Source organism: Scyliorhinus torazame, chromosome 29 (genome assembly GCF_047496885.1).
Source record: "Scyliorhinus torazame isolate Kashiwa2021f chromosome 29, sScyTor2.1, whole genome shotgun sequence".
In the NCBI taxonomy this organism is placed as follows: Eukaryota; Metazoa; Chordata; class Chondrichthyes; order Carcharhiniformes; family Scyliorhinidae; genus Scyliorhinus; species Scyliorhinus torazame.
In genome coordinates this window covers 11,638,114-11,661,566 of record NC_092735.1, presented here as the reverse complement: position 1 = coordinate 11,661,566, position 23,453 = coordinate 11,638,114, and the positions used below count along the sequence as shown (strand labels likewise).

The 23,453-nt window shown below is 54.0% G+C and overlaps 1 protein-coding gene across 3 annotated transcripts in view; it reads right to left on the bottom strand.

Annotated features, from left to right (window-relative positions):
• The window catches only part of naga (N-acetylgalactosaminidase, alpha), a 125,313-nt gene that overhangs the window by 17,328 nt on the left and 84,532 nt on the right, over nucleotides 1-23,453 (bottom strand). For all 3 annotated transcript variants that reach the window (XM_072492062.1, XM_072492061.1, XM_072492063.1), the window contains exons 4-5: nucleotides 9,536-9,713; nucleotides 6,243-6,337 (exon numbers count right to left, since the gene is read on the bottom strand). In XM_072492062.1, coding sequence (XP_072348163.1) covers nucleotides 6,243-6,337; nucleotides 9,536-9,713 — 273 coding nt within the window. The remainder of the gene's footprint in view (nucleotides 1-6,242; nucleotides 6,338-9,535; nucleotides 9,714-23,453) is intronic.

The window sequence follows — 23,453 nt, the reverse complement described above, 5'->3', positions numbered from 1 at the left end:
CCCCGCCCCCCCCCCCCCCCCCCCCCCCCCTCCACCGACTCAACAACTGGGTGAAGAAGAGGACAACACGGTCCCGGAAGAAGCTTTTCCCAGGGTGGAAGAGTCAATTACTAGGGGACATAAGTTTAAGGCGCGAGGGGCAAAGTTTAGAGGAGATGTGCAAGGGATGTTTTTTTACACAGAGGGTAGTGGGTGCCTGGAACTCGCTGCCGGAGGAGGTGGTGGAAGCAGGGACGTTTAAGGAGCATCTTGACAAATACATGAATAGGATGGGAATAGAGGGATACGGAGCCCGGAAATGTAGGAGGTTTTAGGTTAGACAGGAAGCATGGCCGGCACAGATGTGGAGGGCCGAAGGGCCTGTTCCTGTGCTGTAGTGTTCTTTATTCTTGTGGGAGAATCTAGAACTGGGGGGGGGGGGGGGGGGGGGGTCACTGTTTAAAAATAAGGGGTTACGCATTTAAGATGGAGATGAGGGGAATGAATTTCTCTCAGAGGGTCGTGAGACTTTAGAATTCTCTTCCTCAAAAGGTGGTTGAGGCCGTCTTAGAAAGATCAGAGGGAAATCAGAGGGGCTTTTCACAGTCACTTCATTGAAGCCTACTGATATGCCATCAATGAATACAGAACGAGTGGTGAACGTAACTGAGGCTTTAATACACTAAACAGAAAGCCTCCTGGCCTCTGGTCCCGAACTGGATCAGAGGCGGAGACCAGCCACCTTTATACATGAGCCCAAGGGGAGGAGTCACAGGCAGAGCCAGCAGGGTCAAGCCCAGGCTTGTAACAATACAATACAGTGGTTTACCACATTCGCCCCCTGTTAAAAAAAGAGTCCAGCGGGGGTGAAATGGGCTCGAAGATCAAGTCTGTCGGGGGCCTTGACCTTCCGCCGTGATCGCCTCAGCCCCGGCTGTGGTGTGGGCACCGGTGTCGAGACCTGCGCGTCCGGGACCGTGTTGTCCTCTTCTTCACCCAGTTGTTGAGTCAGTGGAGGGGGGGGGCGGTGAATGGGCGCAGGTGGTGGTGATGATCGCTGGTGGGCCTGCGGGTGCCAGTTCTTGAGGTAGGTGGGTAGAGGTGGGGGAAGACGGTGTAGGGTCGGGGTGGTGGTGATGGTCGCTGGGGAACCTGCAGGTGCCAAATCCCAAAGGGAAACTGTGTCCTGCCGCCCGTCCTGGTGTGCCACGTAGGCATATTGTGGGTTTGCATGGAGGAGCAGGACCTTCTCGACGAGGGGGATTTATGACTCCTCGCATGCTTCCGGAGGACGGGCCCTGGGACTGCCGGCCAGGACAGGAGCGAGACCCCGGAGGTGGACTTCCTGGGGAAGGCAAACATACGCTCGTGAGGAGTCTCGTTGGTGGCGGTACACAGGAACGACCGGATGGAGTGGAGCGCATTGGGGAGGACCTCCTGCCAGCAGGAGACTGGGAGACTTCTAGACCGTAGGGCCAGGAGGACGGCCTTCCAGACCGTCGCGTTCTCCCTCTTCACCTGTCCGTTGCCCCAGGGGTTGTAGCTGGTCGTCCTGCTGGAGGCGATGCCCTTGCTGAGCAGGAACTGACGCAACTTGTCGCTCATAAAGGAGGAACCCCGATCGCTATGGATATAGGTGGGGAACCAGAACAAGGTGAAGAGACTGTGCAGGGCCTTGATGACAGTGGCAGGGGTCATGTCAGGGCACGGGATGGCGAAGGGGAATCTTGAGTACTCGTCGACAATGTTGAGGAAGTATACGTTACAATCAGTGGAGGGGCCCTCTGAAATCGACGCTGAGGCGCTCAAAAGGGCGAGAGACCTTTACCAGATATGCTCTGTCTGGCCGATAGAAGTGCGGCTTGCACTCCACTCAGACCTGGCAGTCCCTGGTCACGGTCCTGACCTCCTCGATGGAGTAGGGCAGGTTGCGAGCCTTGATAAAGTGAAAAAAACGGGTGACCCCCGGGTGACAGAGGTCATTGTGGAGGGCCCGGAGTCGGTCTACCTGTGCGCTGGCACATGTACCGCGGGATAGGGCATCTGGGGGCTCATTGAGCTTCCCGGGTCGATACAAGATATCGTAGCTGTAGGTGGAGAGCTCGATCCTCCACCTCAAAATCTTGTCATTCTTAATCTTGCCCCGCTGTGTGTTATTGAACATGAAGGCAACCGACCGTTGGTCAGTGAGGAGAGTGAATCGCCTGCCGGCCAGGTAATGCCTCCAATGTCGCACAGCTTCTACAATGGCTTGGGCTTTTCGCCGGAGGAGTGTCGAATCTCGGAGGCATGGAGGTTACGGGAGAAGAAAGCCTCGGGCCTGCCCACATGGTTGAGGGTAGCGGCCAGAGCAAAGTCCGACGCATCACTCTCCACCTGGAGCGGAATGGACTCGTCCACAGCGTGCATCGCGGCTTTGGCAATACCTGCCTTGATGCGGATGAAGGCCAGTCGGGCCTCAGCCGGCAGAGGAAAAACGGTGGATTTAATAAGCGGACGGGCCTTGTCCGCATAATTGGGGATCCACCGGGCATAGTAGGAGAAGAACCCCAGGCATCTCTTCAGGGCCTTGCGGCAGTGAGGGAGGGGGAGTCCCAGGACTCTGTTTTCCTCAACGTAGCCGAGGATGGCCAGGCGGGTTGTGCGGAAAACACATTTTTCCTTATTGTAAGTGAGGTTCAGGGGGTTGGCGGTTTGGAGGAAATGCCGGAGGTTTTCGCCATGGTCCTGCTGGTCATGGCCGCAGGTGGTGACATTATATAAGTACGGGAACGTGGCCCGCAACCCGTACTGGTCAACCATTCGGTCCATTTCCCGTAGGAAGACCGAGACCCCATTGGTGACGCCGAAGGGAACCCTGAGGAAGTGGTAGAGGCGGCCATCTGCCTCGAAGGCAGTGTATTGGCGGTCCTCCGGGCGGATAGGGAGCTGGTGGTACACGGACTTCAAGTCAACTGTGGAGAAGACTCGATACTGCGCAATCTGGTCGACCATGTCAGATATGCAGGGAATGGGGTACGCATCGAGCTGCGTGTACCCTGGCTGTAATCGATGACCATCTGGTGCTTCTCCCCAGTCTTGATGACCACCACTTGGGCTCTCCAGGGGCTGGTGCTAGCCTCAACGATCCCCTCTTGTAGGAGTCGCTGGACCTCCGACCTGATAAAGGTCCTATCCCGGGCACTGTATCGCCTGCTCCTATTAGCGACGGGCTTACAGTCCGGGGTGAGGTTAGTGAAGAGTGAGGGTGGGGCGACCTTAAGGGTCGCGAGGCTACAGAAGGTGAGGGGTGGCAGGGGTCCACCGAACTTTAAAGTAAGGCTTTGGAGGTGGCACTGGAAGTCGAGCCCCAGTAATAGGACAGCACAGAGATGTGGAAGGACGTAGAGTTTGAAGTTAGTGTACTCTACGCCTTGTACAGTAAGGGTCGCAACACAGTACCCCCCGGATTTCTACTGCATGTGATCTGGAAGCCAGGGAGATTTTCTGGGTCGTGGGTAAGATTGGGAGGGAGCAGCGCCTCACCGTATCTGGGTGAATGAAGCTGTCTGTGCTCGAACTGGATCAGAGGCGGAGACCAGCCACCTTTATACATGAGCCCGAGGGGAGGGGCCACAGGCAGAGCCAGCAGGGTCAAGCCCATGCATGTAACAATACAATACAGTGGTTTACCACACCGACTTGTGACAATAAGCGATTAAAAAAAAGATCAGCAGAGGGTAAGGTTGAATATGTTGAATCCAGGAGGAGGGAGTTGAAAGAGACAGAAACCCATTTTAGGAGTTCTGACAAGACAAGGAATCCACACGGGCAGCACGGTGGCGCAGTGGGTTAGCACTGCAGCCTCACGGCGCCGAGGTCCCAGGTTCGATCCCGGATCTGGGTCACTGTCCGTGTGGAGTTTGCACATTCTCCCCGTGTCTGCGTGGGTTTCGCCCCCACAACCCAAAGATGTGCAGGGTAGGTGGATTGGCCGCGCTAAATTGCCCCTTAATTGGAAAAACTGAATTGGGTACTCTAAATTTATTTAAAGAAAGACAAGGAATCCACAAAAAATGGGAGGACACTGCGGGACCTCAGATTGGAAACACAGAAAATAGGAACAGGATTAGGCCATTCGGCCCTTCGAGCCTGCTCCACCATTCAATATGATCATGGCTGATCCTCAAAACACCACACTCCAGCGCTTTCTCCGTACCCCTCAACACCTTTAGAGTTTAGAAACCTCATCGATTACCTCTCAAATATATTCAGTGACTTGGCCTCCTAGAGAATTCCACAGGTTCCCCACCCTCTGAGTGAAGAAATTTCTCCTCATCTCCGTCTTCAATGGGCCACCCCGTATCCTGAGACTGTGACCCCTTGTTCTAGACCCCACCCCCCCCGCCCCCCAGCCAGAGGAAACAACATCCCAGCACCCTGTCTGTACAACCCTGTCAGAATTTTATGCGCTTCAATTAGGTCCACTCTCATTCTTCTAACTCTAGTGAATACAAGCCCGGTCGAGCCAATCTCTCCTCATGCGACCATCCTGCCATCGCAGGAATTAGTCTGGTGAACCTTCGCTGCGCTCCCTCAATGGCAAGCACATCCTTTCTTAGATAAGGAGACCAAAACTGGCCACAATGCTCCAGCTGTGGGGCGGGATTCTCTCGGCCCACGCCGGTTTGGAGAATCGCCAGGCCGGGCGCGATTCGCGCGACGTCGGTCCACCGACCACCCCCTCCTCCGCTTGCGCAGACCCGCGGTGCCCGTTGGACGCCAGTATCGTCAGCTGGAGCGGCGTGGGTCGCTCCAGTGCCGTGCTGGCCTCCTGTAGCGCAGAGGATCGCTACATTTAGCGGTCCGATGACGCCGTCGTTAAACTCTCCAGTTTTTACGATGGCGTCATCACTCTGCCGTCAGAACGGAGAATCCCGCCCGTGGTCTGACCTACGCGCCGTAAGATATCCTTGTCCTCAAATCCTCTCGCAATGAAGGACTTGATCAGCCCATACTGTACTCACTAGAAATGATAAATCTGTACGGGAAGCCACTGTCTAGTTAAAATCTTGTGTCTCAGACAAATAAAGCTCTTTAAAGAGTTGGATAAAACATTAATGTATTACTTGGTCTTTTAATATTTGGAATCGAAGGGAAAGGAGAAAGTCTTTAATGTCCGTTTCCCCTTGGAGTTGAATCTGAAACTAAGGGGGTGATACGTACCAGACAATTACTAATAAATCCAACAAGAGAAACCTCTTTGCTCAGAGAGCTGGTTAGAATGTGGAACTCGCTCCCAAGGGGAGAAGTTGAGGTGAATAGTCTCGATACGTTAAAGGGGAAGTTAGATAAACAAAGCGGGTGCGGGCCTGAGCCCTGTAGTCGCTAATTTTCGCAATTCTGTATTTTGCGTTTTATTTCTGCTTTGATTTTAAGCTTTCATTTCAAATCACATTGTACTTAATCTCACTCGGTAGACATTGACCGTAATCCAGCTATGATTGTGCTTTGATTATTTGATCAATAATGATCAGCAGTGACCTGTTTTCCCATATCTTGGGCGGGATTCTCTGATCCGGAGGCTAAGTGTCGGCGCCGTCGGAAACGCCGTCTCGTTTCCCGGCGGCGTCGACGCGGCCCCGGGATCAGCAATCCTGGTCTCTACAGGGGGCCAGCATGGCGCCGGAGCGGTTCACGCTCTGGCCGTGGAATGGGCGCCGGGGGACGCGCGCATGCGCAGTGGGTCCGGCGCGAACCAGCGCATGCGCAATCCCACCGGCGCGATCTCCGCGCATGCGCGGTGCGCCCCTTTGCCGCGCCGACCCCGATGCAACAGGGCGCAGGAGTACAGGAGCCGGCGCGAAAGAAAGGAGGCCGGGAGACAGAGAGGCCTGGCCCGCAATCGGGGCCCACCGACCTGCCCCCCCCCGTGGTCGGGACCACCCCCCCCACCTACCCCCCCCCCCCCCCCCGACCCTTCAACGCTGAGTTCCCGCCGGCTGAGAGCAGGTGCGGACGGCGCCGGCGGGTCTCGCCGTTTCCACGACGGCCCATCCCGGGCCGGGAATCGGCGGGCAGGCCGCGGAGAGCAGCCCGCGACCGGTGCCGCGCCAACCTCGCCGGCGCCAATGGCGACGATTCTTTATTAGCTGCTCACAAGCTGTGCATCTGATATGATTCTGTGCGAGTGGGTCCCTCCTGTTCCCCACACGGTGGACAAACCGCACTGCCTCGCCCTCTCTGCCGGTAAGAGAGAGGCACGCGGTGTTCGACCGCCTTACCTTGGGGGGCAGCCCTCCCTCATAGGCTGGCCAGCTACAAGAGAAGGCAATCTGTCGGCCTGTCGCATTCAGCGCCTTCGACATCAACGGATACCCTGTTTTTATAAAACAAAAGAGAGAGTTAAAAATCCAGCGCTCCACAGCTTTCTGGGTCTGCGCGAGTTTAACCAGAAAACAAGCGAACGCTACTGACCAGGAAGTTAAATGTTTCCACTGTTGTCATTGTCGGCCAGCCTCCTCTGCACCGAGATCTGTGCTGAAGCAGGACGCCAATATGAGCATCGCCATTTGTTAGGATCGCTGGGTTTGGGGGCACAGGGGAGGGTTTCTGCTAGAAGGGCCTGTGGAAGTGGATTTCAGTCCACTGTTTGATTGGGCTTCGGCACGATGCCACCCGCAGTCGAATAGTTTACAGCTCCTTTAACTTGGGGAAGATTACCCAAGTCGCTTCGCAAGCAACGTGATCGGTCTTTGAATCAAAATTTTATTGAATCAGGTATCGAGGCAAATACAGGCAGTGGCCACTAGTTGGTGATCAGGAGCAGTTCCTTCTCTGTCCAATGACAAAAGAGACTTTCTCTGACTCCCCTATTGAATTTCTTGGTGGCAGTCAATTTGTGCACAGCAGGATTCCACAAGCGGCAATGGAATAATGACCAAACAACCTGTCTCTCTCCCCAGCCCTCCCCATGTTGGTTGAGGGATTAATATGGACCCGGGGCCATAGAATCATAGAATCCTTAAAGTGCTGAAGGAGGCCATTTGACCCATCGAATCTGCTCCGCCCATCTGAAAGAGCACCCTGCCTAGGCCCAACACCCACCTAGGGGAAATGCAGCAATGCCAATCCACCTAACCTGCACATCTTTGGACTGTGGGAGGAAACCGAAGGAAACCCACACAGACAGGGTGCTCTTTCAGAGGGTCGGGGTAGGCCGATGGAGCGAGGGCGGAATCGACCCGGGACCCTGGCGCCGTGAGGCAGCAGCGCTAACCACTGTGCTACCCTTGGAGAAATGGCACCATGGAGAACTCCCCTGTACTTGTTCGGAATAATGCCAAGGAATCGCTTACATCCATCTGAGGGGATAGATAGGGGGCAGAATTCTCCCTCCCCACGCCGGGTGGGAGAATCGCCGGGGCGCCGCGCGAGTCCCGCCAGGCCGCCCCGGTGCCCGCACGCGATTCTCCCAAACCGGCACGGCGAGAATCACAGCTGGCTGCTGGGAGAATCGGCGCACGCCGTTTGTAACGGGTGAGCGGCGATTCTCCGGCTGGGATGGGCCGAGCGGCCCCCCCCAACACGACGGCTTCCCGCCGGCGCCATGCACACCTGGTCGCTGCCGGCGGGAACAGCGTGGGAACGCTGGGGGGGGGCGGGGCGGCCTGTGGGGTGGGAGGGGGGTTCCTGCACCAGGGACGGCCTCAAAAGGGGTCTGGCCCGTGATCGGTGCCCACCGATCGGCGGGCCGGCCTCTCTGAAGGAGGACCTCCTTTCCTCCGCCGCCCCGCAAGACCCATCCGACATCTTCTTGCGGGGAGGACGGCAACCGCGCATGCGTGGGTTGGCGCTGCCCAACCCGCGCATGACGTCATTTACGCGGAGCCGCCTTTACGCGGCGCCAAGGCCCGGCGTGCGTAAGTGACGCGACGCCGCTCCTAGCCCCCCGGGGGCGGGAGAATAGGGGGCTGGGAGCGGCCTCCGATGCCGGAGTGAAACACTCCGGTTTTTACTCCTGCGTCGGGACTTAGTCTCCCGATGGAAGAATTGCGCCCAGGGCCTCCATTTAATGTCGCGCCTGAAAGGCTGTAGTTCTGACAGTGCAACAGTCCATCAGATCACTGGAAGCAGAGTTTGGATAATGGGTCCGGAGTGGGTTTGGGGGTGGGGGGAGGGGGAGGGGTGGCATAGGGCTCAGAACCTATGACCTTCTGACTCTGAAACAGGAGTGCTGTCCACTGAACTTCCTGAGGCACTCCTCCTGGGCTACAGAACACCCAGATCAAGCTGGTCGAAGCAACGTTTGGCTATTAATATACCGTCGTTAAATTAGAGTACCAATTTTTTTTTTCCCCTCAATTAATGGGCAATTTAGTGTGGCCAATCCACCTAGCCTGCAGACCGTTGGATTGTGGGGGTTGTTGTGTTATGTAATTTGGAATAACACAAGCTGCCACTTGATGCAGTTTTGAGTAAAAGATGCTCCAGACTTTGAAGTGAGTTCAATGTGTTTCATTGAACTATTAGCACAGTTCTCAATGAGTTCGACTCTCTGCTAATCTAAATGTAGTAACTCGGTCTAACTGAACCAGCCTTGCTCTAAGCCACGTGCTGGGGGGTGATGCTGAGGATACACCCTGTCTCACTCTGTAGATGTTGGTCTGTGGAAAGAGGCAGGGTGTGAGTGCCTCATCCCTTTTATAGTGAGATACCACCCCTGAGTGTCCTGACTGCTCATTGGTCGTGTCCTATTCTATCTGTTCATTAGCTGCATGTTTGCATATAATGACAGGGGTGAGACCCACGCAGACACGGGGAGAATGTGCAAACTCCACACGGACAGTGACCCAGAGCCGGGATTGAACCCGGGTCCTTGGTGCAGTGAGGCAGCAGTGCTAACCGCTGCGCCCCATACCACGATAACTAAAGTAAATAAGCCGTGTAATCGCCAAAAGGTGGGGCGGCACGTGGCGCAGTGGTTAGCACTGGGGCTGCGGTGCTGAGGACCCCGGTTCGAATCCCGGCCCTGGGTCACGGTCCGTGTGGAGTTTGCACATTCTCCCTGTGTCTGCGTGAGTCTCACCCCCACAACCCAAAGATGTGCAGGTTTAGGTGGCTTGGCCACGCTAAATCACCCCTTAATTGGGAAAAAAAATTTGGGGACTCTAAATTTTTTTTTTTTAATGTAATGGCCAAAAGGAGCCAATTAGAGGTGAGGAGAAATTTTAATCACATAAGGAGCGGCGATGATCTAGAATGTGCTGCCGGAACAGATTCTATAATAACTTCCGAAGAGAACTGGAAGGGATGCATTTCTCGAGCCATGGAGGGGGAAGAGCAGGGGAGTGGGACCAATTGGATAGATCTACTGGCGAGCTGCTACAGGCATGGTGGGCTGAATGGCTTCATTGTGTGCTGTATCATTATCTGACCTCCGTGCCTTGAGTCGGGAACCCCTTTCTCTGCGGCGATTCCCCAGATCTCGTGCAGCCAGACTCCATGCCAGGAAAGCTCTGGGAATATTTACTCTCTTGGTGCGGTGCTGGTCTTGGCCAGTGACTCCTGTACTCACCCACAGCCTTGGTGGAGGAGTTGGAGTAGCAGCCGTCCAGTTTCAACATGTCCACTTCCCAAGAAGCAAAGGTTTGAGCATCTAACTTAATCTGGTCCAGCGTGGTGCCTGGATATCCACCACAGGTGTAGGTACCCAGGTCTCCATAAATGCCGAGCTTCAAGCCTTTTGAATGGACCTGCGCAACAAGACACAGGGAAACATTTTTTTAAAATTTGTTGGGCAAGGATATTAAAGGCTTACATGTCAACAGAACTATGATACAGAGCAGTCATGACTCATTTTTTGAGCAGGCCCGACTGGCTGCCTCCTGTTCTGAGGTTTATCGGCAGCCATCTTGGATTCCAGTATCTGCCTCAACACCGAAAATGGGCAAATTGACCGATCAAAATGGTGGCCGGAAATCTTCTCCCCTTCCCCACCCTCCCGCACAGCAGCGTCAAATCCTATTTTGTCTCAGAGTCCTGCTTCCCGACAGTAACAAGGGCTGGCGATGCGAACCCCATCAGTGTGGGCTGGGTCAAAGCTAGGCCCGAGAGGTGAAAGGTGAGTGTTTTTTTAAATATAAATTTAGAGTACCTAATTCATTTTTTTTTCCAATTAAGGGGCAATTTAGCGTGGCCAATCCACCTAGCCTGTACATCTTTGGGTTGTGGGGGCGAAACCCACGCAAACATGGGGAGAATGTGCAAACTCCACACGGACAGTGACCCAGAGCCGGGATCGAACCTGGGACCTCGACAGCAGGGCTAACCCACTGCGCCACCGTGCGGCCCCTGAAAGGTCAGTGATGAAGCAACGCACAGCGGAGCCCAGTGAAGGAAGCAGTCAGTGCAGGCCTCAAAGGGCTGCTGATTGGTTAAATGGCCCCCAGCCAACGTTCAGTCACTGAGGAACAGAAGGTGCGCAAGGCACATGAACAGTCGGAAACTCGAGGACGCGGCCCCCACTGAAGCAGAAGTGAGATAGAAGTTGGGAGCCCGTTTAATTGTTTGCTCGACATTCCTGTGGCTTGGTTTGCTGAGGGAACAAACAAGCTTCCCACAAACCCCTTGACTGGGGCTCACGATTTCAAGCGCATTGGGAAACCTCTGTGGAGCTCACAAATAGGAAATGATGGAATGGTACAATGTTTTCAGAATAAAAGGAGGCCATTCAGCCCATCGTGTGCGTGTCGGCACTCTGCAAGAGCCTCTCACCTCGTCCCAGCCCCGGCCCTTCCCTCGTAATCCTGCAAATCTTTTCTTTTTTTTCATATAAATTTGGAGTAGCTTGGGCGGGATTCTCTCAGCTCACGCCGGTTCGGAGAATCGCCGGGCCGGACACGATTTGCGCGACGCTGGGCCGCCGATTCTCCGGTGACCCCCCCCCCCGACGATTCTCCGCCCAGGATGGGCCGAGTGTCTGCCAAAAAAAGCCCAAGTTCAACCGACGCCGTTCACACCTGGTCTTATCCGGCGGGACCTTGGTGTCCATCCTGTCAGGGGCGGCCTGGTTGGGGTGGTGGGGAGGGGGGGGTTCCGACCCCTGGGGGTTGGGGGGGCCTCCACCGTGGCCTGGTCCGAGATCAGGACCTACCGATCGGCGGGCTGGCCTCTCCTGGCGGGGGCCTCTTTTACTCCGCGCCGGCCCCTGTAGCCCAGCGCCATGTTGCGTCGGGGCCGGCGCGGAGAAGGAACCTACCGCGCATGCGCGCCGGTCGCAGTGGGCATGTGCAGGCCCGCAGCGCCCATTTGACGCCGGTATCGGCAGGCTGGAGCGGCGTGGGTCGCTCCAGTGCCGTGCTGGCCTCCAGTAGGGCAGAGGATCGCTACACATAGCGGTTAAATTTCACCGTCGTTAAACTCTTCAGTTTTTACCACGGCGTCAACACTCTGCCGTCAGCAGGGAGAACCCCGCCCCAAATTCATTTTTGAATTGCAGAATAGCTTTCTCGGTGCTGTCGGAATTCTCTGGTTCGAGAGAATACTGAGACTGGAGAGACCAAACTGCGCTCCACAAGACAGAGAATGGGAACATTTCATAGAGGTGGTCAAGATCCTGGGAGACTGTTTGTTTTTGGAAGAGGGAAGTGAGGCACGATCAATTTGGCTGGAGACGAAGTTGAATTCAAACTGAGGCTTTATTAGTATCGGATGTGTGGCCTCCCACAGCAGCTGACGAAATGGCTGCGAGCTGGAGACCACGCATATTTATAACCCGGCTCCTGGGCGGAGCTAGCACGCAGGGGCCCATGTGAACCTGTAGTGCAGGTTCTACCGTACAACCCTTAATATAGGGACACAGTCGTTTACCACAGGAAGTAGTGTGAACAGGTCTGGTTCCCTTAGCGAAGGAAAGATATACTGGCATCGGAGGCAGTCCAGAGAAGGTTCATAGACGCATAGAGGCCTACAGTACAGAAAAGGCCCGTCGGCCCATTGCGTCGGCGCCGGTCAAAACAACTAGCTAACTACTCCAATCCCATTTCCATCACTTGGCCCGTAGCCTTGGCATCGCAAGTGCACATCTAAATACTTCTTATTAACAATGTTATGAGGGTCTCCTCCGTTACCCTTTCAGGCAGCGAGTTCCAGACTCCCACTACCCTCTGGGTGAAAAGGTTTTTCCTCACATCCCCTCGAAACCTCCTGCCCCTAACCTTAAATCTCGGCCCCCTGGTCATTGATCCCTCCACCAAGGGGAAACGTTTCTTCCTGTCTACTTTATCTATGCTCCATACATCTCAATCATGTCCCCCCTCAGTGTCCTCTGCTCCAAGGAAAACAATCACTCGGTTAATCTCAGGTACGGAGGGATGTTCTTATGAGGAGAGGTTGAGTGGGTTGGGTCTGTGCTCATTGGAGTTTAGAAGAACGAGAGGCGGCCTTATTGAGACATATCGGATCGCAGGGGGTTTGACAGGGTCGATTCTGAGAGGTTGTTTCCTCTTGTGGGGAGTCTAGGACCAGAGGGCAGAATCTCAGGGCAACGGAGTCACCCATTTAAGACATAGATAAGGAGAAATGTCTTTGCTCAGAGCCTAGTGAATCGGTGGAATGCTTTACCGCAGAGAAATATAGGGGCTGGGTCGTTAAGTATGTTCAAGGCGACTTCCGGGTGCGGCGATGACCAGCTGAGTCGCACGTTTCGGCAGCTCCCTGTGAAACGGACTTTTGGGCTCTTGATAGGAGCCCCAACGGCAATTTTGACGGCTAAAAACACTGTGCGGTAAACCAGAAGGGAATCCCCCCTGGATACGGATGGAAAAAGGAGGAGAGAGTGGCCAGATTGCAGTGGATCCTTTAGAACAGCGGCAAGGAAGGCAAGCAAAAACCAAGATGGCGTCGGAAGGTGGCAGTTTAACATGGGGCCCTGAACAACAAGAGTTCTTGAAATGCTGTGTGGAAGAGATCAAAAAGGAAATGAAGAAAGAGCTGTTGGCCCCGATACTACAGGCGATCGAAGGGCTAAAGGAGGAACAAAAGACCCAGGAGCGGGAGCTTCGGGTCGTGAAGGCAAAGGCAGCCGAGAATGAGGACGATATACAGGGCCTGGTGGTGAAGACGGAGACGCAGGAGGCACATCAGAAACGATGTGTGGAAAGGTTGGAGGCACTGGAAAACAACGCAAGGAGGAACAACCTGAGGATTCTTGGTCTTCCTGAAGGTGTGGAGGGAGCGGACATCGGGGCATATGTGAGCACGATGCTGCACTCGTTAATGGGAGCGGAGGCCCCGGCAGGTCCGTTGGAGGTGGAGGGAGCATACCGAGTGATGGCGCGAGGACCGAGAGCAGGAGAAATTCCCAGAGCCATAGTGGTGAGATTCCTCCGTTTTAAGGATAGAGAAATGGTCCTTAGATGGGCGAAGAAAACTCGGAGCAGTAAATGGGAGAACGCGGTGATCCGCGTTTATCAAGACTGGAGTGCGGAGGTGGCGAGAAGGAGGGCGAGCTTTAATCGGGCCAAGGCGGTGCTTCATAAAAAGAAGATAAAATTTGGAATGCTGCACCCGGCAAGACTGTGGGTCACATATAGAGGGAGGCACCACTACTTTGAGACGGCGGATGAAGCGTGGACTTTTATTGTGGAAGAAAAACTGGAATGAGCGGGTTATTAAAAAGAACGTTCGAACAAAGTGGTGGGGCGAATGTGGGGGGCAAAGAGGGGTTTTATGTACTAATCCTGCGATGTGGTAACTTTTCTCTCTCCCACAGGTGGTGATGGGGGGAGGAGGGGAGGTGAAGGAGATGGGGCGTTGGCCATTGGGGGCGGGGCCAAGGGAGAAGCGCGGGCTTGGTTCCCGCGCTATGATAATCATGGCGGGAATAGAGAAGCAGGAAGGAGGGGGCGTCGCACGGTGCAAGCCGAGGTCACGGGGGGAAGCCGAGGTCAGCCAGAGTTTGCTGACTTCTGGGAGCAACATGGGGGGAGTAATTACGCTAGCGGGGGATCTAGCGGGGGGGGTGGGAGGGGGGAATTACTGGGTTGCTGCTGCTGGGGAGAGGGGGGAGCTGGTATGGGAGAGGATGGGCGGGGGGGCACCGCCTGGGGGAGATACAGCTGCGTGGGAACCGGGTGAGGAGCTGGAAAAAGGGGATGGCTAATCGACAAGGGGGGGGTGGGGTAGGAAGCCCCCCAACTCGGCTGATCACGTGGAACGTGAGAGGGCTGAACGGGCCGATAAAGAGGGCACGGGTACTCGCACACCTTAAGAAACTTAAGGCAGATGTGGTTATGTTACAGGAAACGCACCTGAAACTGATAGACCAGGTTAGGCTACGCAAAGGATGGGTGGGGCAGGTGTTCCATTCGGGGCTAGATGCGAAAAACAGGGGGGTGGCTATATTAGTGGGGAAGCGGGTAATGTTCGAGGCAAAGACTATAGTGGCGGATAACGGGGGCAGAGACGTGATGGTGAGTGGCAAACTACAGGGGGAGACGGTGGTTTTGGTAAACGGATATGCCCCGAACTGGGATGATGCCAATTTTATGAGGCGGATGCTAGGACGCATTCCGGACCTAGAGATGGGAAAGCTGATAATGGGGGGAGATTTTAATACGGTGTTGGAACCAGGGCTGGATAGGTCGAAGTCCAGGACTGGAAGGAGGCCGGCAGCAGCCAAGGTACTTAAAGATTTTATGGAGCAGATGGGAGGTGTAGACCCGTGGAGATTTAGCAGACCTAGGAGTAAGGAGTTCTTGTTTTTCTCCTATGTCCATAAAGTCTACTCGCGAATAGACTTTTTTGTGCTGGGTAGGGCATTGATCCCGAAGGTGAGGGGAACGGAGTATACGGCTATAGCCATTTCGGATCACGCTCCACACTGGGTGGACTTGGAGATAGGGGAGGAAACAGGAGGGCGCCCACCCTGGAGAATGGACATGGGACTAATGGCAGATGAGGGGGTGTGTCTAAGGGTGAGGGGGTGCATTGAAAAGTACTTGGAACTCAATGATAATGGGAGGTCCAGGTGGGAGTGGTCTGGGAGGCGTTGAAGGCGGTGGTTAGAGGGGAGCTGATATCAATAAGGGCACATAAAGGGAAGCAGGAGAGTAAGGAACGGGAGCGGTTGCTGCAAGAACTTTTGAGGGTGGACAGACAATATGCGGAAGCACCGGAGGAGGGACTGTACAGGGAAAGGCAAAGGCTACATGTAGAATTTGACTTGCTGACTACAGGCACTGCAGAGGCACAATGGAGGAAGGCACAGGGTGTACAGTACGAATATGGGGAGAAGGCGAGCAGGTTGCTGGCATACCAATTGAGGAAAAGGGGAGCAGCGAGGGAAATAGGGGGAGTGAGGGATGAGGAAGGAGAGATGGAGCGGGGAGCGGAGAGAGTGAATGGAGAGTTCAAGACATTTTATAAAAAATTATATGAAGCTCAACCCCCGGATGGGAGGGAGAGAATGATGGGCTTCTTGGATCAGCTGGAATTTCCCAAGGTGGAAGAGCAGGAAAGGGTGGGACTGGGAGCACAGATCGAGGTAGAAGAAGTGGTGAAAGGAATTAGGAGCATGCAGGCGGGAAAGGCCCCGGGACCGGATGGATTCCCAGTCGAATTCTATAGAAAATATGTGGACTTGCTCGCCCCGGTACTGACGAGGACCTTTAATGAGGCAAAGGAAAGGGGACAACTGCCCCCGACTATGTCTGAAGCAACGATATCACTACTCTTAAAGAAGGAAAAGGACCCGCTACAATGCGGGTCCTATAGACCTATTTCCCTCCTAAATGTAGATGCCAAGGTCCTGGCCAAGGTAATGGCAATAAGAATAGAGGAATGTGTCCCGGGGGTGGTCCACGAGGACCAAACTGGGTTTGTGAAGGGGAGACAGCTGAACACGAATATACGGAGGTTGTTAGGGGTAATGATGATGGCCCCACCAGAGGGAGAAACGGAGATAGTAGTGGCGATGGATGCCGAGAAAGCATTTGATAGAGTGGAGTGGAATTATTTGTGGGAAGTGTTGAGGAGATTTGGTTTTGGAGAGGGGTATGTTAGATGGGTGCAGCTGTTGTATAGGGCCCCAGTGGCGAGTGTGGTCACGAATGGACGGGGATCTGCATATTTTCGGCTCCATAGAGGGACAAGGCAGGGATGCCCTCTGTCCCCATTATTGTTTGCACTGGCGATTGAGCCCCTGGCGATAGCGTTGAGGGGTTCCAAGAAGTGGAGGGGAGTACTTAGGGGAGGAGAAGAGCACCGGGTATCTTTGTATGCGGACGATTTGCTACTATACGCAGCGGACCCGGCGGAGGGGATGCCAGAAATAATGCGGATACTTGGGGAGTTTGGGGATTTTTCAGGGTATAAATTGAACATGGGGAAAAGTGAGTTGTTTGTGGTGCATCCAGGGGAGCAGAGTAGAGAAATAGAGGACCTACCGTTGAGGAAGGTAACAAGGGACTTTCGTTACCTGGGGATCCAGATAGCTAAGAATTGGGGCACATTGCATAGGTTAAATTTAACACGGTTGGTGGAACAGATGGAGGAGGATTTCAAGAGATGGGATATGGTATCCCTGTCAATGGCAGGGAGGGTGCAGGCGGTTAAGATGGTGGTCCTCCCGAGATTCCTCTTTGTGTTTCAGTGCCTCCCGGTGGTGATCACGAAGGCTTTTTTTTAAAAGGATTGAAAAGAGCATCATGGGTTTTGTGTGGGCCGGGAAGACCCCGAGAGTGAGGAAGGGATTCTTACAGCGTAGCAGGGATAGGGGGGGCTGGCACTACCGAGCCTAAGTAAGTATTATTGGGCCGCTAATATTTCAATGGTGAGTAAGTGGATGGGAGAGGAGGAGGGAGCGGCGTGGAAGAGATTAGAGAGGGTGTCCTGTAGGGGGACTAGCCTACAGGCTATGGTGACAGCCCCATTGCCGTTCTCACCGAGGAGCTACACCACAAGCCCGGTGGTGGTGGCTACACTGAAGATTTGGGGACAGTGGAGACGGCATAGGGGAAAGACTGGAGCCTTGGGGGGGTCCCCGATAAGAAACAACCATAGGTTTGCCCCGGGGGGAATGGATGGGGGATATGGAATGTGGCAAAGAGCAGGAATAACGCAACTGAAAGATCTGTTTGTGGATGGGAAGTTCGCGAGTCTGGGAGCGCTGACCGAGAAATATGAGTTGCCCCAAGGGAATGCATTCAGGTATATGCAACTGAGGGCTTTTGCGAGGCAACAGGTGAGGGAATTCCTGCAGCTCCCGACACAAGAGGTGCAGGACAGAGTGATCTCAAAGACATGGGTGGGGGATGGTAAGGTGTCAGATATATATATAGGGAAATGAGGGACGAAGGGGAGACTATGGTAGATGAACTAAAAGGGAAATGGGAAGAAGAGCTGGGGGAGGAGATCGAGGAGGGGCTGTGGGCAGATGCCCTAAGCAGGGTAAACTCGTCGTCCTCGTGTGCCAGGCTAAGCCTGATTCAGTTTAAGGTATTACACAGGGCACATATGACTGGAGCACAGCTCAGTAAATTGTTTGGGGTGGAGGATAGGTGTGCGAGGTGCTCGAGAAGCCCAGCGAATCATACCTATATGTTTTGGTCATGCCCGGCACTACAGGGGTTTTGGATGGGGGTGACAAAGGTGCTTTCAAAAGTAGTAGGAGTCCGGGTCGAACCAAGCTGGGGGTTGGCTATATTTGGGGTTGCACAAGAGCCGGGAGTGCAGGAGGCGAGAGAGGCCGATGTTTTGGCCTTTGCGTCCCTAGTAGCCCGGGGTAGGATATTGCTAATGTGGAAAGAAGCCAAGCCCCCCGGGGTGGAGACCTGGATAAATGACATGGCGGGGTTTATAAAGCTAGAGCGGATTAAGTTCGTCCTAAGGGGGTCGGCTCAAGGGTTCACCAGGCGGTGGCAACCGTTCGTCGAATACCTCGCAGAAAGATAGACGGAATGGAAAAAAGGCAGCAGCAGCAGCCCAGGATCGGGGGTGGGGGGGGGGGGGGGGGGGGAACCAGAAGGACTCTCAGGGTTGTTAATATATACTGTATAGGTCGTTGCTACAGATAATTATATATTGGACTGTTAAATTATATTTTTGGAGAGTGTTACTTGTGATAAGGCAGTTGCCAATTAGGGCTAGTTTTCATTTTTGTTATTTATTATTTATTCATTTTTTGTTTATAAAATAGGTCATTGTTATTTGTGTTGTTATAATGTTGTGTAAAGGATGCACAATGTACTGTGTTGGTTGACCAAAAATTTTCAATAAAATATTTAATAAAAAAAAAAAGTATGTTCAAGGCTGAGATAGACAGAAGTGGAGTTGAGGATTATATCAGATCAGCCATGATCTGGGGCGGCATGGTGGCGCAGTGGTTAGCACTGCTGCCTCACGGCACCGAGGTCCCAGGTTCGATCCCGGGTCACTGTCCGTGTGGAGTTTCATTCTCCCCGTGTCTGCGTGGGTCTCATCCCCACAACCCAAAGATTGTCAGGGTAGATGGATTGGCCACACTAATTTGCCCCTTAATTGAAAAAAAATAATTAGATAGCGTACATTTATTAAAAAATGAATAAAATAAAGATCAGCCATGATCTCATTGAATGGTGGAGCAGACCTGATGGGCCGAATGGCCTACTCCTACTCCTACATTTTATGGTCTCATAGCCAGTTGCCAGAGGACACAGACTTACTAAAGTCCTTGGCAAAGTCAGGAGAATTCTTTTAGACACGGCAAGTTGTGATGATCTGGAAGACACTGCCCGAAATGGCGACGGACGCAGGGTCAGTGGCAACTTTCAAAAGGGATCTGGATAAAGGCACAGAGATGAACACTTACTGCATTGTGGGAAAAGGGTTGGGGAAGTGCTACTAATTTGGAAAGTTTCTTTTTAAGAGCTGTGAAAACCTGCCTGCTTACCATTGGCTGGGGACTAATGACAATCCCACAATCCTGTGGGAGTATGAGCTTCCCCAATGAGGGGGGGGGTGGGAGGCGGAGAAATCATTAGCAGACTCCCTGTATAAATAAAGCTGGCCAGTTTGGAACCAGCAGGAAGGAGTAAGCGAGGTTGCTATTGTAAATAAATGTTATTTCTTTGTATCCTTGAAACTCGTGCTGGATTCTTTGTGGCCCTCACAAAACTGGCGACGAGGGTTAAAGTAAATAGCTGTCTACACTGCTGAAGCCACCTCCCTGGATTTTTGTTGGATACAGGTTGGAAGTTGTTTTCTATTATACCATGCCTCTGTACGGACGTTTGGATGTTTTTGATGCTGCGCTGGAAAGCTGGAACCAGTACGCACAACGGATGCGTTACTATTTCCGGGCAAACAGTATCACTGAAAACGAGCGCCAGGTGGTCATATTGCTCATCGCCTGTGGCCCGCATACGTTTGGGGTGATTAGGAGCCTTATGTACCCAGCTGCGCCGCACACCAAAACGTTTGATGAACTTGTGAATTTAGTGGGGTAGCATTTTAACCCAACCCCGTCCACGATAGTCCAACGTTACCGGTTTAATACCGCTGAGAGGACCCCAGTGGAATCCCTTGCCGACTTTCTATCCAGGCTACGCAGGATTGCGGAATACTGTGACTATGGTGAGACCTTGTCAGAAATGTTACGCGACCGTTTGGTTTGCGGTATTAACAATGCGGCCACCCAGAGAAAGTTGTTGCTAAACCAACATTGACTTTTCAACAGGCCATTCAAATAGCGTTGTCCCGAGAGAGCGCAGAACGAGGAGTGCAGGAATACAGGGAATGGAAGTGCATGCCTTGGGGCGCAACCCCTTCTGTCCGAAAACGTCCCCCCCGCACTCCTGCGATACCTTTGGCGAGACGACGTCCGGATCGACGCCAGTGGCCGTCGGACATTCCTCCCCGAAGCGAGCCTTCTCCAGAACCAATGGATGAGGAGCCATGTCCGTGTCAGACTTGTAGGTGCCAACCCCGTCGCGGACGCCGGTCCTGGGGGCGCCAGAGGCGCCGTCGTTCCGACCGGAACTGTGACCAGCCCAGGGGCTGTATCTTCCATGTGGATGAACCTGCGGCGACTACTCCTGAGGATGTGGAGGCGGAGGACGACTGCCTGCAGCTGCATTGTGTGGCAGCTCCCCGTGTGGCCCCCATTAAGGTGACAGTACGGGTCAATAGCCACCCGCTTGAGATGGAGTTGGACACTGGCGCAGCGGTCTCCGTGATCGCCCAGAGGACATTCGACCACATCAAGCAGGGTATACAGACCCTTACATTAACCGACACAGGCCAGGTTGGCCACCTACACGGGGGAACCATTGGATATTGCAGGAACTATGATAACCCCTGTTGTTTATGGACGCCAGGAGGGGCATTTCCCACTTATCGTGGTGCGCAGCCATGGGCCCAGCCTGTTGGGTCGGGACTGGTTGCGCCATTTGCGGTTGCAATGGCAGCACATCCTCCGAACAGTTTCTGGAGGGTTGACTGAGGTGCTAAGATGATACCCAGATGTATTCCAGCCCGGTTTGGGGAAAATAAAAGGGGCCGTAGCCCGTATCCAAGTCGAACCAGGAGCCACACTGCGCTATTTCCGGGCGCGCCCGGTGCCTTACACCTTGCTCGAGAAGGTAGAAGGGGAGCTCACTCGTTTGGAGAGTTTGGGTATTATCAGGCCTGTTCGCTTCGCTGACTGGGCAGCACCAATTGTACCTGTAATGAAGCCAGATGCCACAGTTCGCTTGAGTGGCGACTATAAACTTACAGTGAATACGGCTTCCCGACTCGACCGATATCCAATGCCTCGCATAGAGGATCTCTACGCGAAGCTTGCAGGCGGACTCTCGTTCATAAAATTAGATACGAGTCACGCCTACCTGCAGTTGGAGCTGGACCTTGCCTCCCGACCATATATAACGATTATTACACACCGGGGCCTGTATGAATATACATGTTTGCCCTTTGGAGTATCCTCTGCCTGCGCTATTTTTCAGCGTGTTATGGAGGGCATTTTGAGAGGTTTACCATGTGTTGCTGTGTGACTTAGATGACGTTTTGATCACAGGGACGTCGGAGCAGGAACATTTGGAAAATCTGGAGGCTGTCCTTAGACGCTTTTCGGAGGCTGGAGTCCGTTTACATCGCACAAAGTGCGTCTTTCAGGCGAAGGAAGTAGTCTACCTGGGTTATCGGGTGGACCGCGAAGGTTTGCACCCCGTCGCAGAGAAGGTGCGTGCGATTCAACAGGCCCCCGCCCCGACTGACACTTCGCATCTTTGTTCTTTTCTCGGCCTCGTAAACCATTACGGGAAGTTCCTCCCCAATCTGGCAACTACGCTGGCCCCTTTGCAACTTCTGCTAAAGAAAAATCACACCTGGGTTTGGGGTCAGCCGCAAGAAACCGCTTTCCAGCGGGTAAAACAGCAATTGTTGTCGTCTAGGTTACTAACCCACTATGATCCTGGAAAGCCTTTGCTCGTCACATGTGATGCATCCCCGTATGGTATTGGGGCCGTCCTGTCCCACAAGATGGAGAACGGGGCCGAGCGACCGATAGCTTTCGCCTCCCGCACATTGACTGCAGCGGAGAAAAAGTACGCGCAGATCGAGAAGGAGGGCTTGGCAGTGGTTTTTGCGGTGAAACGTTTCCACCAGTACGTGTACGGCCACCATTTCACTATCGTGACTTTAAGCCTCTGCTGGGACTTTTCAGAGAGGATAAGCCAATACCGCCCATTGCTTCCGCACGGATCCAGCGCTGGGCTTTGTTGCTTGCTGCATACGAGTATTCTCTGGAGCACAAACCAGGAACGCAGATAGCGAATGCCGATGCACTGAGCCGATTGCCTTTATCAACCGGCCCCATGTCGACCCCCATGACCGGTGAGGTGGTTGCAACCCTAAATTTTATGGACACCTTGCCTGTCACGGCATCACAGATCCGTGAGTGGACCCAGACGGAGCCAGTCCTCTCAAAGGTTCGGCACATAGTCCTTATGGAGGGCAGCATAGACAGCTCCCAGGCGAGTTGCGGGCATTTTCCTCCAAGCTGTCAGAATTCAGCGTGGAAGACGGCATCCTCTTGTGGGGGACGCGTGTGATTGTCCCGGAAAAAGGACAGGAGCTGATACTAAGAGACTTGCACAATGGGCATCCAGGTGTGACCAAAATGAAAATGTTGGCCCGGAGTTGTTTGGTGGCCAGGCCTCGACGCCGACATTGAGAAGGTGGCCCAAAACTGCTCCATTTGTCAGGAGCATCAGAAGCTTCCGCCGGCCGCGCCCCTACATCACTGGGAATGGCCAGGGCGGCCTTGGGCGCGCTTACATGCAGATTTCGCAGGCCCTTTTCAAGGATCCATGTTCCTTTTATTAATCGACGCCCAGTCTAAATGGCTAGAGGTGCATAAGATGCTTGGCACAACGTCCTGCGCAACAATTGAGAAGATGCGTTTGTCTTTTAGTACACATGGCCTCCCCGAGGTGCTGGTCACGGATAACGGCACTCCATTCACCAGTGAGGAGTTTGCGAGGTTCATGAAGATGAACGGCATACGCCATATCCGCACCGTTCCTTACCACCCGGCTTCCAATGGGTTGGCGGAGCGCGCAGTGCAGACATTCAAACAAGGCCTAAAGAAGCAGTCTTTGGGTCAATGGACACGAGACTGGCTCGCTTTTTGTTTTCATATAGGACCACCCCCCCATGCGGTGACTGGGGTAGCTCCCGCAGAACTCCTAATGGGCCGGAGACTTCGCACCCGCCTTAGTACGGTTTTCCCGGACATTGGCACAAAAGTACGCCGCACACAAGAACGGTAGGGACAGGGTTTTTCTCGGCATCGGCCGATTCGGCAGTTTGCGCCCGGTGACCCAGTGTTCGTTCGCAATTTTGCTGGTGATGCCCAGTGGGTCCCTGGGGTAATCTTTCGCCAAACGGGCCCTATATCTTACCAGGTGCAAGCCCAGGGTCGTCTCCAGCGCAAACATGTAGACCACGTTCGGTCCAGAAGATTATCCCTTCCAAAGATTCCCCGCCCCCGGAGCTCATTTCTACAGCCGCAGAGACCAGACACAGTGGAAAGTAGTCCTCACAATCTTCCTCTGGTGCCTCACTCAAAGCCTGTGCAGGTCGTTACAGAACCGCGCGGAGATAGAGACGCCGAGATGACAGAGGCAGCAGACTCTGACTCCGAGATGGAGACACAGGACGCATCAGAGGTGGAATCCTTGGGCCCACGGACTGTGGATGTACAACCGTTACGCCGTTCATCATGGAAGCGCCGGTCTCAGTCTCGTTACACGCCCCCCGCTCCAGCGCCGCGTGCAAATGGTGTCCGGCCTGCGGCAAAACGACTCCGACGCCCTCCTTCGCCAGGGTCTTCGGTGGATTCCTTGGACTTTGGGGGGGGGGAGGGATGTTATAACCTGCCTGCTTACCATTGGCTGGGGACTAATGACAATCCCACAATCCCGTGGGAGTATGAGCTTCCCCAATGAGGGGGG